Raw genomic sequence first — 13,271 nt, 5'->3', positions numbered from 1 at the left:
TATTACATCTTTACACCTGGCTCCGCTTTCCCGCCAAAATTCAGCAAATCCATAGACTGTTTCATACTTTGACGTCGCCTTGATTAATATTATTTCACACTTCAAAAACTTTTTTTTTCACTTGTGCCAAAGGTTAGGTGTTCTTTCTTTCTACATGAGGCAGGGAAAGTGGTGTGCAATTGCCTACATGCGGTACATACTCGTAGATAACCCCAGAACACCTTTCACCCAGTAAAACTACATTACCATAACCGGTCTGTAAAAATTATCACTACATTGCTAAACAACATCACTTTATTGCTTCTAAATAATATCACATTATCATTGTATTTTGTAATGTAACTTTGTTTTGTTTTCTATTATAGTGGAGAAAGAAATCCGTCCAAGGAGAAAGCTTGCCGGGACAACACCCTTCTGACCCCTGCAGGATCATACCCGGCTACCCACGACACAGTAAGTAAAAGGAAAGTGAACCAACGACACCCTCGTTCACTAATACCAATGACGCAACAGTGGTGAAATGTCGATGACTTGGTTCTTAAATCTCACCTTTGTGTCTACTAATATCAATCACTCAGGCCAGGAAAACCGTAAATGGAGGATGACTTAACGGACCCTCACCCCATAGTGACGTAAGACCCACTCATGTAATACGGCTAATCACACGATATTAATGGGTTTGTTTACCTTTAGGTACAGTTTTGGTGGTTTATAAATTACCTTTCTAACCGCTGAAGTAATATATAGGGAAATGCGTCACAGACACAGTGAAACTAACCCACGCTCGCTCACGCTTTGCGGTCCCCACTAGGCTGCTACGCCCAGCCCGGAAGCATTGAATGGAGATAGGCTATTTATTAAGGTGGAATACAGTATATCATTGAATTTAACAGAACGATGACTTGGTAATGAAATATCAATGAAACACGCTACCTTACGGTTCGTTGTGGGTGAATAAACTAAGCTACCAGTTATTATTTCACGAGTGCAATAAAAAAGTGAACTGCACACACGATGCCAACTTAGATTATTTCTGTTTTTTTCAAAGCTGTGACCTCGAACTTTGACCTCTTTTGATCCGTAAAACATAACAGTTGTAGTGGTAATGATGGCAAATATATAATATACGCTGAGTATAAAATGTGGATACAGTATTATATATCAGCGGTATAATAGACGGTATATATATAATTTTTACGTCTCCAATGTTCGCCAATAAATAGCTCTTACTGAAATCAATCAAATAAACATTATGGTCGATAGTCAAGCATGCCCAGTACCTGCCAACAGTGCGTAACAGTACATGACTATAAAAATAGTACTTGCCAACAGTGCATGACAGAGACGTGACCGGTCGCCCAAGCGGCTAACTCGATCATTGGTGAAGAGGATTAGAGTAAAAATAAATAATTATATATCATTCAGTAAAATCGTCGAGTGATTTTCCATTAATTAAGGATTATATAGACACTAGGTATACAGCTCAACATGTATATAGACTATACAAGTATACATCTCAACATGTATATAGGCAGTACGGATATACATTTCAACATGAATATAGTGTTAGGGGGAATGGTTTAGATTGTGCTTGTGTGTGGCCGATTCCCATTTTCTTCGGTGGGTTAATTCCACATTGTATTATTTGTTTAATTATTGTGTTGAATGATCAGCATTATGCTTTAAAAGAACTGTTGTATTTTTTTATTTCGTTTATATTATCAATTGTAATGAAGAGAATATTTTTAATGTTGGGAAAATAAATGCTTATGCTTGGGCTCAGTGGCCTTCTTTATGGTGAGGAAGTACAGTGCAAGTGCTACCTGGGGTCGGACGCAGGAAGTTCGGAATCGTCAGCTTCAGGGCGCCAGATCTAACGTGGAGACTAGACGGTGCAGTTGCTGTTGGGTTTCTACAAGGACACATATGTAGCCAAGTTATCAATATTTACTTATGGCTCCATTGTTAATCGTATAAGATTTGACTGTAATTAAAGTTATATTTTAAAGTTAGCTTGTCATTTTCTTATATAGTTATATACGGTTTAAAGTAATAAGGGGTAGTAAATATTGATAAGGCATTAAAAAGAGAATAACGACAAAAGGAAAGTAAGGAATTGTGTCAAGCAGGAGCGTCGGCCGTCCAAGCATAAAACCGTGCTGGTATTTCTTTACAAGGTTTTTCGTGGTATTAGCAAGTTGATCAACCAAGGATAAACCAAGAAAGACCTTAAAAGCTTCTGATATCCACTTGTATTAACAGTATATCTATGTTAGCGTGTTATATGGGAGGTGCACTACATTAAGATAGTCCCCCCTACATCAAGGTTTACTCGGGTTTCGTTTTCTCTAATTCTTTTTCCAAACTCTACGGGAATTGCATGGCCTTGTTTCAGAAATTGTCACGTAAGAAATTAAGAATATTGACCTTAACCTTTGACCTTTTTGGAAAATGCCTTTGACAGTTGATGCAATGAACTCTCAGAACCTTAATATTTTTATTCTACAGATGTTGGGATAAGCAAAAGATCTCCGGTAGCTTTCATTATATTAAATTAGATTAATTTAGCCATTGTTAGGTCATAAAATGTTAAATTTATATATTTTACATCAGTTTTTTTTCGAAAGCAGTATATTGAAGGTGTAATAAATTTATACTTGTTAGTTTAATTGGATTACCTGAAGATTAGACACCCGAGCTTATTTCATCTGATTATTGAACACCTTAACGCAACCTGGGGTTAGGTTAGGGTAGTTTGGGCTAGATTTTGTTAGGTTAAAGTTAAGTTAGGTGCTGTTAAGTTAAGGCGTTTAATCATCAGATGAAATAAGCTGGGGTGTCTAATCTTCAGTTGAGGTACGTAATCCTTAGGTGACTCGTTTAAAGTTATTCCAGACTGTACACACACACACACACACACACACACACACACACACACACACACACACACACACACACACAACAAATTATTTACATTTCACATTAAAATATTCGACTTGGCGACAACAAGGCCTTCTAAACCTCACAGACTGAAGCGTGCCGCCACCCACCTACATTACCCCGACTACAGTATTCATGTTGTGTCTGATGTAGAGTTTCACGTTATAATCATTGCGTCTAACCTGACTTTGTTACGTGGATTAATGATAAGACAGTTTTAAATCATGTCATAAATGTCATAAATTAATACAATGAAAACCATGAAAAATTACCAATATTTATTAAGCAGTGTTGAATAGCCTAGAAATCAACGCATAGTGCCTAGTGTATTTCTGCCCACTAAAAAAAAATCTCCACACTTTACTACTAAATTAGAACAAGCATTTTAAATACAGTCATGTCAACTTTTCTTGGAATCAATATTTTGACGAACAATAAGAGTTTGGTCGTTCAATTGTAAAATACTGGGTAACTTAAAGTGAATTCGATAGTAACTTCATATTATCCCCTCGTAAATATTAGTCGTCCATCGAAGTTTTCGCTCAATAGTCAAACTTTTCGTTCAACTACGATAGTTTTTGTCGTGTTTAATGTAGTTTCATATAGGATCAATTAAACTGCCATGACATATGTTCCCTTGTATATTTTGAAATGTATACGGCATAACTTTACGTCTGCTATATTGGTATGTATACGTCATAACTTTACGTCTGCTATATTGGTATGTATACGTCATAACTTTACGTCTGCTATATTGGTATGTATACGTCATAACTTTACGTCTGCTATATTGGTATGTATACGTCATAACTTTACGTCTGCTATATTGGTATGTATACGGCATAACTTTACGTCTGCTATATTGGTATGTATACGTCATAACTTTACGTCTGCTATATTGGTATGTATACGTCATAACTTTACGTCTGCTATATTGGTATGTATACGTCATAACTTTACGTCTGCTATATTGGTATGTATACGTCATAACTTTACGTCTGCTATATTGGTATGTATACGCATAACTTTACGTCTGCTATATTGGTATGTATACGTCATAACTTTACGTCTGCTATATTGGTATGTATACGTCATAACTTTACGTCTGCTATATTGGTATGTATACGTCATAACTTTACGTCTGCTATATTGGTATGTATACGTCATAACTTTACGTCTGCTATATTGGTATGTATACGTCATAACTTTACGTCTGCTTGTATCTTGTGGTCAGGAAATGGAACTCTTAGCGAATGCCTATAATACTCTTCAGTTGTCTCAGTGGGAACATTGTCTGCCTCGTCAGTCTCCTCCACAGCCTGATAACAACACACTTTGTGGTAGTCTTCTGCATCTTTCCAGTAATCCTCGACCAACTTCATGACTTCTACTTTAGAGAGATTTATGGAAGCACTTTAGTCTCCAAAATCGTATTAATAACAAAGATAATAAGATAATGGGGAACTATACATGATTTAGAACAACTTTGAGTGATGGATGTTATTTTTCGAGACAATTAATACTTAAACAGTTATTTTGCTTTTATTTTTTTAATATGGCGGCTATTTTTCAAGATGGCAGCTATTTTTTAAGATGGCGCCTATTTTTTAAGATGGTGGCTATTTTTCAAGATGGCAGCTATTTTTTAAGATGGCGGCTATTTTTTAAGATGGCTGCTATTTTTCAAGATGGCGGCTATTTTTCAAGCCGCTCTGTGTGTTTTGCTATGGGTTATATAGTGGAGAAAACGGCCTTATTTCCGCCTTGCAATTGTGTACAAGATCTCAATTGTTACCATAAAAGTCAGTCATTTTAAATCGAGTTGAAGACTAAGTAATTCTTTAGTGAATCACCACAGCAGGAGATTAATGAACTCTTTAAACACTTACAAAGTTCTCAACCCGTTAGTGAATCTGGGCCCTTCCTGCTACACTAGGCTAAAATTCAGACCTCATTGTACTTGTGGTGTCTGCCATTATTCTTTCATTCCTAATTGTTGTTATTCATTATCTTGTTATTTATTATACATTTCCAGTATTTCTCTCATTCTTACCAGTTCCAATACTTCTTTTGTTTTTCATTCAGTATATCTTCGCTGCAGAATATATCCTCTGGTTCTAGAAGCCTCGAACCACACACACACACACACACACACACACACACAACTCTGGAGGAGGTAACTTTTATAAGTATTTTCAGAAGGACAATATATTCTTAGGGAAAAAATACCACAAGTCCTACAAATATTTATAATTTTCCTTCACATTAACATACATAAACTTATATATGTACACAAGAATACATAAATAAATACATAGATACACTGATGGATATAAGAATATACATATACACCGGTTAAATAATACATATATATATATATATATATATATATATATACACACACACACACACACATTTAAGCACATACATCAGCTACTGTACATACATACGTAATACATTGTATACATGCATATAGTACACATACACACACACATAATACATACAGTATACACATACATACATATATATATATATATATATATATATATATATATATATATATATATATATATATATATATATATATACACAACATTTGCTATATACATACATAATACACACAGTACATACACATATTTTTATACTTACACATGATCTACATACATACATACATACATTTATATACATACATGGACGAATGAGGAAGATCATACACAAATATACAATACACTATAATACAGGGTGATGCGACACTAATAACCTTACCTTACCTTATTATTATTATTATTATTATTATTATTATTATTATTATTATTATTATTATTATTATTATTGTTGTTGTTATTAAACTCGAAGCGTCTATCAAGTGTCTTAACATTGTCTAATTTATCTAGAGCGAGAGAGAGAGAGAGAGAGAGAGAGAGAGAGAGAGAGAGAGAGATACTCAGTAAAATCACAATACAAATTTATAGTAATTCAGTATGTCTTTGTTATAGGCATATATACAAAAATATTATCACACTTATCATTCATACATTTATACTCAGAGTGAAAGTTGGTGAATAGAGATTGAGATTGATAATGGAGGCAGTATGAGATAGTATGAACCAGTTTGAGGAAGTATATTAGTATGTGTATGATAGTGTGTATGAATGTATATCAATAAATACATGATGGCCAAATTATTAATAAAGAACCTGGTTAGAAAATACACAAAGTTAATAAATTATAACTGGATATAATTAGTATACAACCTATAATACAAATAATATATCAATATATCAGTATATCTTACAATGTGTATATGAACATTGGTATATAACGAGGAGAATATATACAGAAAATTAACAGCTCTTATTCTTCACTTCTTTAGTACAAGTCAGTTGGTGTAATAGGTCCAAGGCTACAGCTATATGTCCTCTTACTAGGTCACCCACACACTAGCTCACCCACACACTAGCTCCCCTACACACTAGCTACCTCACACACTAGGTCCCCCACACACTAGCTCCCTCACACACTAGCTACCCTACACACTAGCTACCTCACACACTAGGTCCCCCACACACTAGCTCCCTCACACACTAGCTCCCCTACACACTAGCTATCTCACACACTAGCTCCCCTACACACTAGCTACCTCACACACTAGGTCCCCCATACACTAGCTCCCTCACACACTAGCTACCCTACACACTAGCTACCTCACACACTAGGTCCCCCACACTAGCTCCCCTACACACCAGCTACCTCACACTAGCTATCTCACACACTAGCTCCCCTACACACTAGCTACCTCACACCTCCCCACACACACCCACACACACTAGCTCCCCCACACCTAGCTACACACACCTACACAGCTAGGTCCCCCACACACCCCCCACACACTAGCCCCACACACACTAGCCCCCACACACTCAGCTTCCCCACACACAAGCTCCCCACACACACTAGCCCCACACACTAGCCCACACACACCCCCCCACACACTAGCTCCCCACACACACCCCAGCTTCCCACACACTAGCTCCCCACACTAGCTCCCCCAAGCTCTCCCACACACACTAGCCCCCACACACTAGTTTCCCCACACTAGCCCCCACACACTCCCCCACACTCCCCACACACCCACCCCCACACACTCTCCCCACACATCATAAAAAACTGATTGGTTGTAATTTCAAATTTTCATTCGTATTAAAGAAGATGAAGAATTATGAAACACAGGTGGAAAGGGATTAATTTATCTTACCTGTTGCCGTTGGTAAATCTGTTGTTTCTGTTGGTGTGTTTACCGTTGACATGGGTGAGGTAGCTGTCTCTGTTGTAGTGGGTTGTGTGTTGTGTGTTGTTGTCGCTGTTGTAGTGGAGTCTCTGGTTGTTGTTGTGGTTGTTGATGGAGAAATTGTTGTTGTTTCTGTTGTGGCGTTGGTTGTTGTTACTGTTGTTGTTGTTGCGATAGTTGTTGTACCATTTGTTGTTGTTGTAGGAATGTTAGTCGTTGTTGTTGTTGTAGGAATGTTAGTTGTTGTTGTTGTTGTCGGAATGTTAGTGGTAGTCGTTGTTGTAGGAATGTTAGTCGTTGTTGTAGGAATGTTAGTTGTTGTTGTTGTTGTTGTAGGAATGTTAGTTGTTGTTGTTGCAGGAATGTTAGTTGTTGTAGGAATGTTAGTTGTTGTTGTTGTTGTTGTCGGAATGTTAGTGGTAGTCGTTGTTGTTGTAGGAATGTTAGTCATTGTTGTTGTAGGAATGTTAATTGTTGTTGTTGTTGTTGTTGTCGGAATGTTAGTGGTAGTCGTTGTTGTTGTAGGAATGTTAGTTGTTGTTGTTGTTGTCGGAATGTTAGTGGCAGTCGTTGTTGTTGTAGGAATGTTAGTCGTTGTTGCTGTTGTTGTAGGAATGTTAGTAGTAGCGGTAGTTGTTGCTATAGGAATGTTAGTAGGAGTTGTTGTTGTAGGAATGTTAGTCGTTGCCTTTGTTGAGACTGATTGACAGGTGGCTAGAATCTCATTACAGAAACAGGTGTTGGTGGGGAAGTTGTAGGCCAGGTACATGGAACCGTTACACACACTCAACATCCAAGACCCGGAAGATAACCAGGCGCACGAGTCGAGGTTAGAGGTAGGGATACAGATACAGTTGGCCGAAGACATCTCCGACTCTGTGTAGACGACGCAGTTGCTGGATTCCCGCTGGTCGGTACACTGCTCATCCCTCCAACAAGTTTCTCCCATAACCCCTAGAGAACATATATTCTTTACATAATAACCTAAATCGAGTATTTGTTAGTTTTATATATATATATATATATTATTAAGGTTAATTGTTATAGTAAATATACAAGTGATCGCTGGCCCTTCGTGCCCGGTGAAAGTTTGAACGCTCATGCTTGGCTAGCGTACAGTGAATGAGGGTGTGCCAAGTCCATAGACGTGCATGGTTAATTAGGGTGCGCCAAGTCCGTAGACTTGCATCGTTTTCCATCTTAAATAAAATGGTTAATTAATGCCTTCCTAAAGAAACCATCGACATGGGACCAGGTTTGTTTCACTCTACGAATTTTTTGCGATTTTTCCACCAAGTTTGATGAAAAACGATTGTGCCATTTCGGCTGCCCAGAACAGACAGACAGACAGACACATGGCTATTCCTATAGTATATTAGAGAATACGTTGGCTATGAGCTTAGTTCCTCCTGAGGCTGAGAACATGAAGTTTACAATGTGATGGGTAGTTGGTACACCGCCGATTTAGTTCCTACGGAGGTTGAGAACATGAAGCTTAGTTCCAACTGAGGCTGAGAACATGATGCTTACTGGAAACATAAGAGAAAATCATTTTTATTTTCATTTATTATGATCAACTAAGGGACTGAGGGTGAGAAAAAACAGACTCATTTCATAAGGATATGCTAAAAAAAATAAAAAAATAAAATAAATAAAATAAAATCTCATCCACTAAACTTACTTTTCTTAGTGTCTTCAATACAATGGTCGACATCTTTCCACTTATCACCGTCACACTGTGCAGAACTGAAGTACTGGAAGACGTCTTCATTTACGTAGCCCACATCACACACGACGTAACCATAAATATTGTTCATCGCCAACCACCTTCCGTTCACTATTTCTTTGGGTTGTGATGTGCATACTTGAATTGAATTGAAACAGTTTATTTAGCCAGAAAAACACAGATACAGAGTGGATAATAATAACAATATTAACATGGCTGAGCCAGTTGAGAACCTGAGCTCTCTTTTAGAAACCTGATATATTCTCAAGGATGTAATATGTAACATTTAGTATCATCTGGAATAGTACAAAAGCATGGTGGTAATTTGAACATCTCATAATGTTACCACGGTTATCACTTCAATATTTATTAATTTTATTTATTTATTATTATATTTTAGTTTATTTTTTTATATACATAAATTACAGTGGAATTGAAAAACTTAAGTATAATGGGGGAGCAGAACAACATGGGTTGTATAGTAATCTGGTTGAACAAGAGGACGGAGCTGTCAGGATTATGTCTAGTTGGCAATTATGTTTATTGCAATGGTAATTACTTATCTATTTACATGATAATTTCCGATAAAACGGTTTTGATGGTACAATAAAAGCAGGTACTGTAAATATAGTAGGTGTTACAAGAAATATTAATACTTAGACAATAAATATTTTTTAAGAGATGATTTAAAGGAAGGGAGCGTAGTCTTTGCTTGGATGGGTGGGGGTAAGTTGTTCCACACCTTCGCACCATAATATTTTATGGAGGTCTGGGACTGAGAGGAGCGCATGGGGGTTGGTCTTAGTAGCTCTTGGTGCCTTAAGTTGTATCTCTGATTATTCCGGTACTGGAAATAATTATTGTCAAGCATGTGATTGATAGATTTGTAAACAAAGAGGGCACAGCAGTAGGTGTTAATATCTTCGAATTTAAAATTTTTCAATATAGCAAATATTTCGTTTGTGTGATCTGTTTTTTCCAAGTAGGTCATTGTCCATACAACTCTCTTTTGTACAGTAACCAGAGATTGTGTTTTTGAAGAGCCAGAGGCCCCCTTAGTGTGTGACAGTGTATCAGGTGTTGGTAAACAAGATCATGGTAGATTTCTTTCATTGCTGTGAGAGTGAGTGACTGTCGAGTGTGATACATGATACCCCACTGTTTATTGACTTTACTGTGAATGGCTTGTATGTGGTTTCTCCAGTTAAGTTTCTCATCAACAATAACTCCGAGGAATTTAGTATTTTGTTCGCGTTTGAGGACTGTATCACCAAGGTACAGGGGGTCCAAGTCTGGTGGTAAGTTTTTCCTTCTGTGAAACATCGTGTAGTGGGTTTTCTCAAGGTTTAAGGTCAGTTTATTAAGTATTACCCAGGTCCTGACGTTAGTCAATTCAGAGTTCATAGTTCTCATCAAGGAATGGAGGTCTGAGTTGCTGGCATAGAGATTACTATCGTCTGCAAATAAGTTGTATTTTATGAGTGTGCTGGCGTGGACTATGTCGTTTATGTACGACAAAAACAGTACCTGACCGAGAATGGAACCTTGGGGGACGCAATACAAGATTGGCGAGGAGTCAGATTGGTGATTATTATAGCAGACATACTGCATCCTGCTGGACAGATATGAGGTAAACCAATTGTGGGACAGGCCCCTATCGCCGTAATGTTCAAGCTTTGAAAGGAGGATGGTATGGTCGACAGTATCGAAGGCTTTAGAGAGGTCCAAGAATATACCGACTGTGAACTGACTGTCATCAAAGGAATTTAAGATGTCATTAGTAAAGGATAGCAGAGCACTCTCAGTCGACCTTCTAGCTCTAAATCCAAACTGGGAGTCTGTAAAGATGTTATTGGCATTGCAGAAGTAATTTAGTCTACTACATGCTAGCTCTTCTAGTATCTTACTCAAGGCTGGGAGGACTGATATGGGGCGGTAATTCTTGAAGAGACCTTTGTCCCCAGATTTTTTATATGCTGGGTAAACTTTAGCAATTTTCAGTTAATCCGGAAAGACACCACTAGTGAAGGAGGAGTTACAATTGTGTAGGAGAACAGGTAGTAATAAGTGGGCTACTTTCTTAATGATGCTCATTGGTATATTGTCTTCGCTTGCTGCTGCATCTTTGGACATTTTTATGATGGGCCAGTAATTCATCTGCTGTGACAAGGGGTGAGAACAGCTCATTTTGCTGTCAGTTTTGCAGGCTCTTCTGTATATGGTAACCCAAAGAACCCCAGATGAAAATGAATATCTACGCACTGTTCTTATTTACGAAGACTATTTGTATATTTGACTTCATCACATGTATAACGGTGGACAGATGGTAGTAGTGTTGTGTGGTGGTAGTGTTGTGTGGTGGTAGTGTTGTGTGGTGGTGGGGTGGTAGTGTGGTGGTAGTGTTGTGTGGTGGTAGTGTTGTGTGGTGGTAGTGGTAGTGTTGTGTGGTGGTAGTGTTGTGTGGTGGTAGTGGTGTGTTGTGTGGTGGTAGTGTGTGTGTGTGTGGTAGTGTTGTGTGGTGGTAGTGTGGTGTGGTGGTAGTGTGGTGTGGTGTAGTGTGGTGGTGGTAGTGTTGTGTGGTGGTAGTGTTGTGTGGTGGTAGTGTGGTGTGGTGGTAGTGTGGTGTGGTGGTAGTGTGGTGGGGTGGTAGTGTTGTGTGGTGGTAGTGTTGTGTGGTGGTAGTGTGGTGTGGTGTGTAGTATGGTAGTAATGCACAATCAGATACAACTTTTAAAATATATACAACACTCACTGTCTGACGCTGCTGTTTGGTCGACGAGTGTCATCACCATGAGTCCCAACAGCCACACATACCTGCCACACATAAAAAAACCCCCAAAAAACACACAGTTTTCTAATTACTATAAGATTAACCTAACCTAAATATATCTTAACGTAATTTAACTAAACCAAACGTATTATAATATTGTACCTTAAAATTAACTGGATACAATATCATATAATTAATGTAAGTAGAAGAAAGTATTTAATAATATACGCAAAACAAAAGAGAAACTATGTTCTTAGGTGAAATATTTCAGGTACACAGAGACTTTTCGAACACCTTGTTACATGAGCGAGAGGGGCACAGGTAATGAGGTGAGTTAAGGTAGAGTACAGGTAATGGGGACTAACCTGGGAGGAGGAGTAGGAGGCAGCATGACTGGTGACGATTAGGAGCACTGGTGAACTGACTCTTACAATGCTGTCACGGTGTCACCTCAACCTTCCTCTCCCCCTCACGCTGCTCACCCCCCCCTTCACCCCCACACCCCCCCCCACCTAACCCCACAGTCCAACATACATTACCATCCTCTCTATCGTTACCCCAATACTTAACACCACACCCTCACCACCACACCCTCACTACCACACCCTCACTACCACACCCTCACCACCACACCCCCTCACCACCACACCCTCACCACCACACCCCACACACACCCTCACCACCACACCCTCACACCACACCCCTCACCACCACACCCCTCACCACCCACCACCACACCCTCACCACCACACCCCTCACTACCACACCCTCACTCACCTCACACCTCCCACCACCACACCCTCCCACCACCACACCCCTCACCACACACCCTCACCACCACACCCTCACCACCACACCCTCACCACCACACCCTCACTTGCCTAGCTTATACTACAGACGGGCAAGGGGAGACCGAGTTGAGGTGTATAAGCATCTCAGGGGGCACTACTCAGTTGAGTGTCCTTACTTGGAGCTGGCGGACGCTCGCCCCACAAGGGGTCACAGCTCAAGATTGAAGAAGCCGCAGGTCCAGAAAACCGTGAGGGCAAACTTCTTCGGAGTGAGGGTTGTAAACTCTTGGAACAATCTACCAGAGAGTGTTGTGACGGCACCGAGTGTGAGCTCTTTCAAGACAAGACTTGACCAACACTGGAGCGGGTTCAGGTACATTCAGGAGCCGGTGCATGCCCAGTACTTGCCAACAGTGCGTGACAGAGACGTGACCGATCGCCCGGGCGGCTAACAAGCCGATCAGTGGCGAAGAGGATAAAAGTAAAAGTATACACACCTCCACCACCAACCTTACTCACCCCTGACAAGAACCATATACAAAACTTCTTAAGGACGAAATGGCCCCAATAAACACTTGAAAGAGACTTATAACGACAGTAGAATGTAGAAAATGACAGACTCCTGAAACTGGCTGAATCCGCCATTCGACAAAAAGCGGAAGCAGAAATGCGGCTCAAGAAGGACAGACATGACATAGAACGGCTAATCAAAATGGATAAATGGAATGAAACACAATTCCCACGAGAACGAGCTGA

The 13,271-nt window shown here is 39.3% G+C and overlaps 1 protein-coding gene across 1 annotated transcript; it reads right to left on the bottom strand.

The window, feature by feature from the left end:
• Positions 1–6,125: 6,125 nt before the first annotated feature.
• LOC121869490 (integumentary mucin C.1-like) lies at positions 6,126–11,771 on the bottom strand. The gene is made up of 4 exons (XM_042370844.1): positions 11,707–11,771; positions 8,910–9,092; positions 7,794–8,182; positions 6,126–6,137 (listed from the first exon to the last, which is right to left on the bottom strand). Exons 1-4 carry the CDS (start codon positions 11,744–11,746, stop codon positions 6,126–6,128), a joined length of 624 nt encoding a protein of 207 aa, XP_042226778.1. The 5' UTR covers positions 11,747–11,771.
• Positions 11,772–13,271: the final 1,500 nt, after the last annotated feature.

Source organism: Homarus americanus, unplaced genomic scaffold, assembly GCF_018991925.1.
Source record: "Homarus americanus isolate GMGI-L3 unplaced genomic scaffold, GMGI_Hamer_2.0 scaffold23578, whole genome shotgun sequence".
Lineage (NCBI taxonomy): Eukaryota > Metazoa > Arthropoda > Malacostraca > Decapoda > Nephropidae > Homarus > Homarus americanus.
The sequence above is the reverse complement of the archived record's forward strand: the minus strand, read 5'-3'. Positions and strand labels throughout refer to the sequence as shown.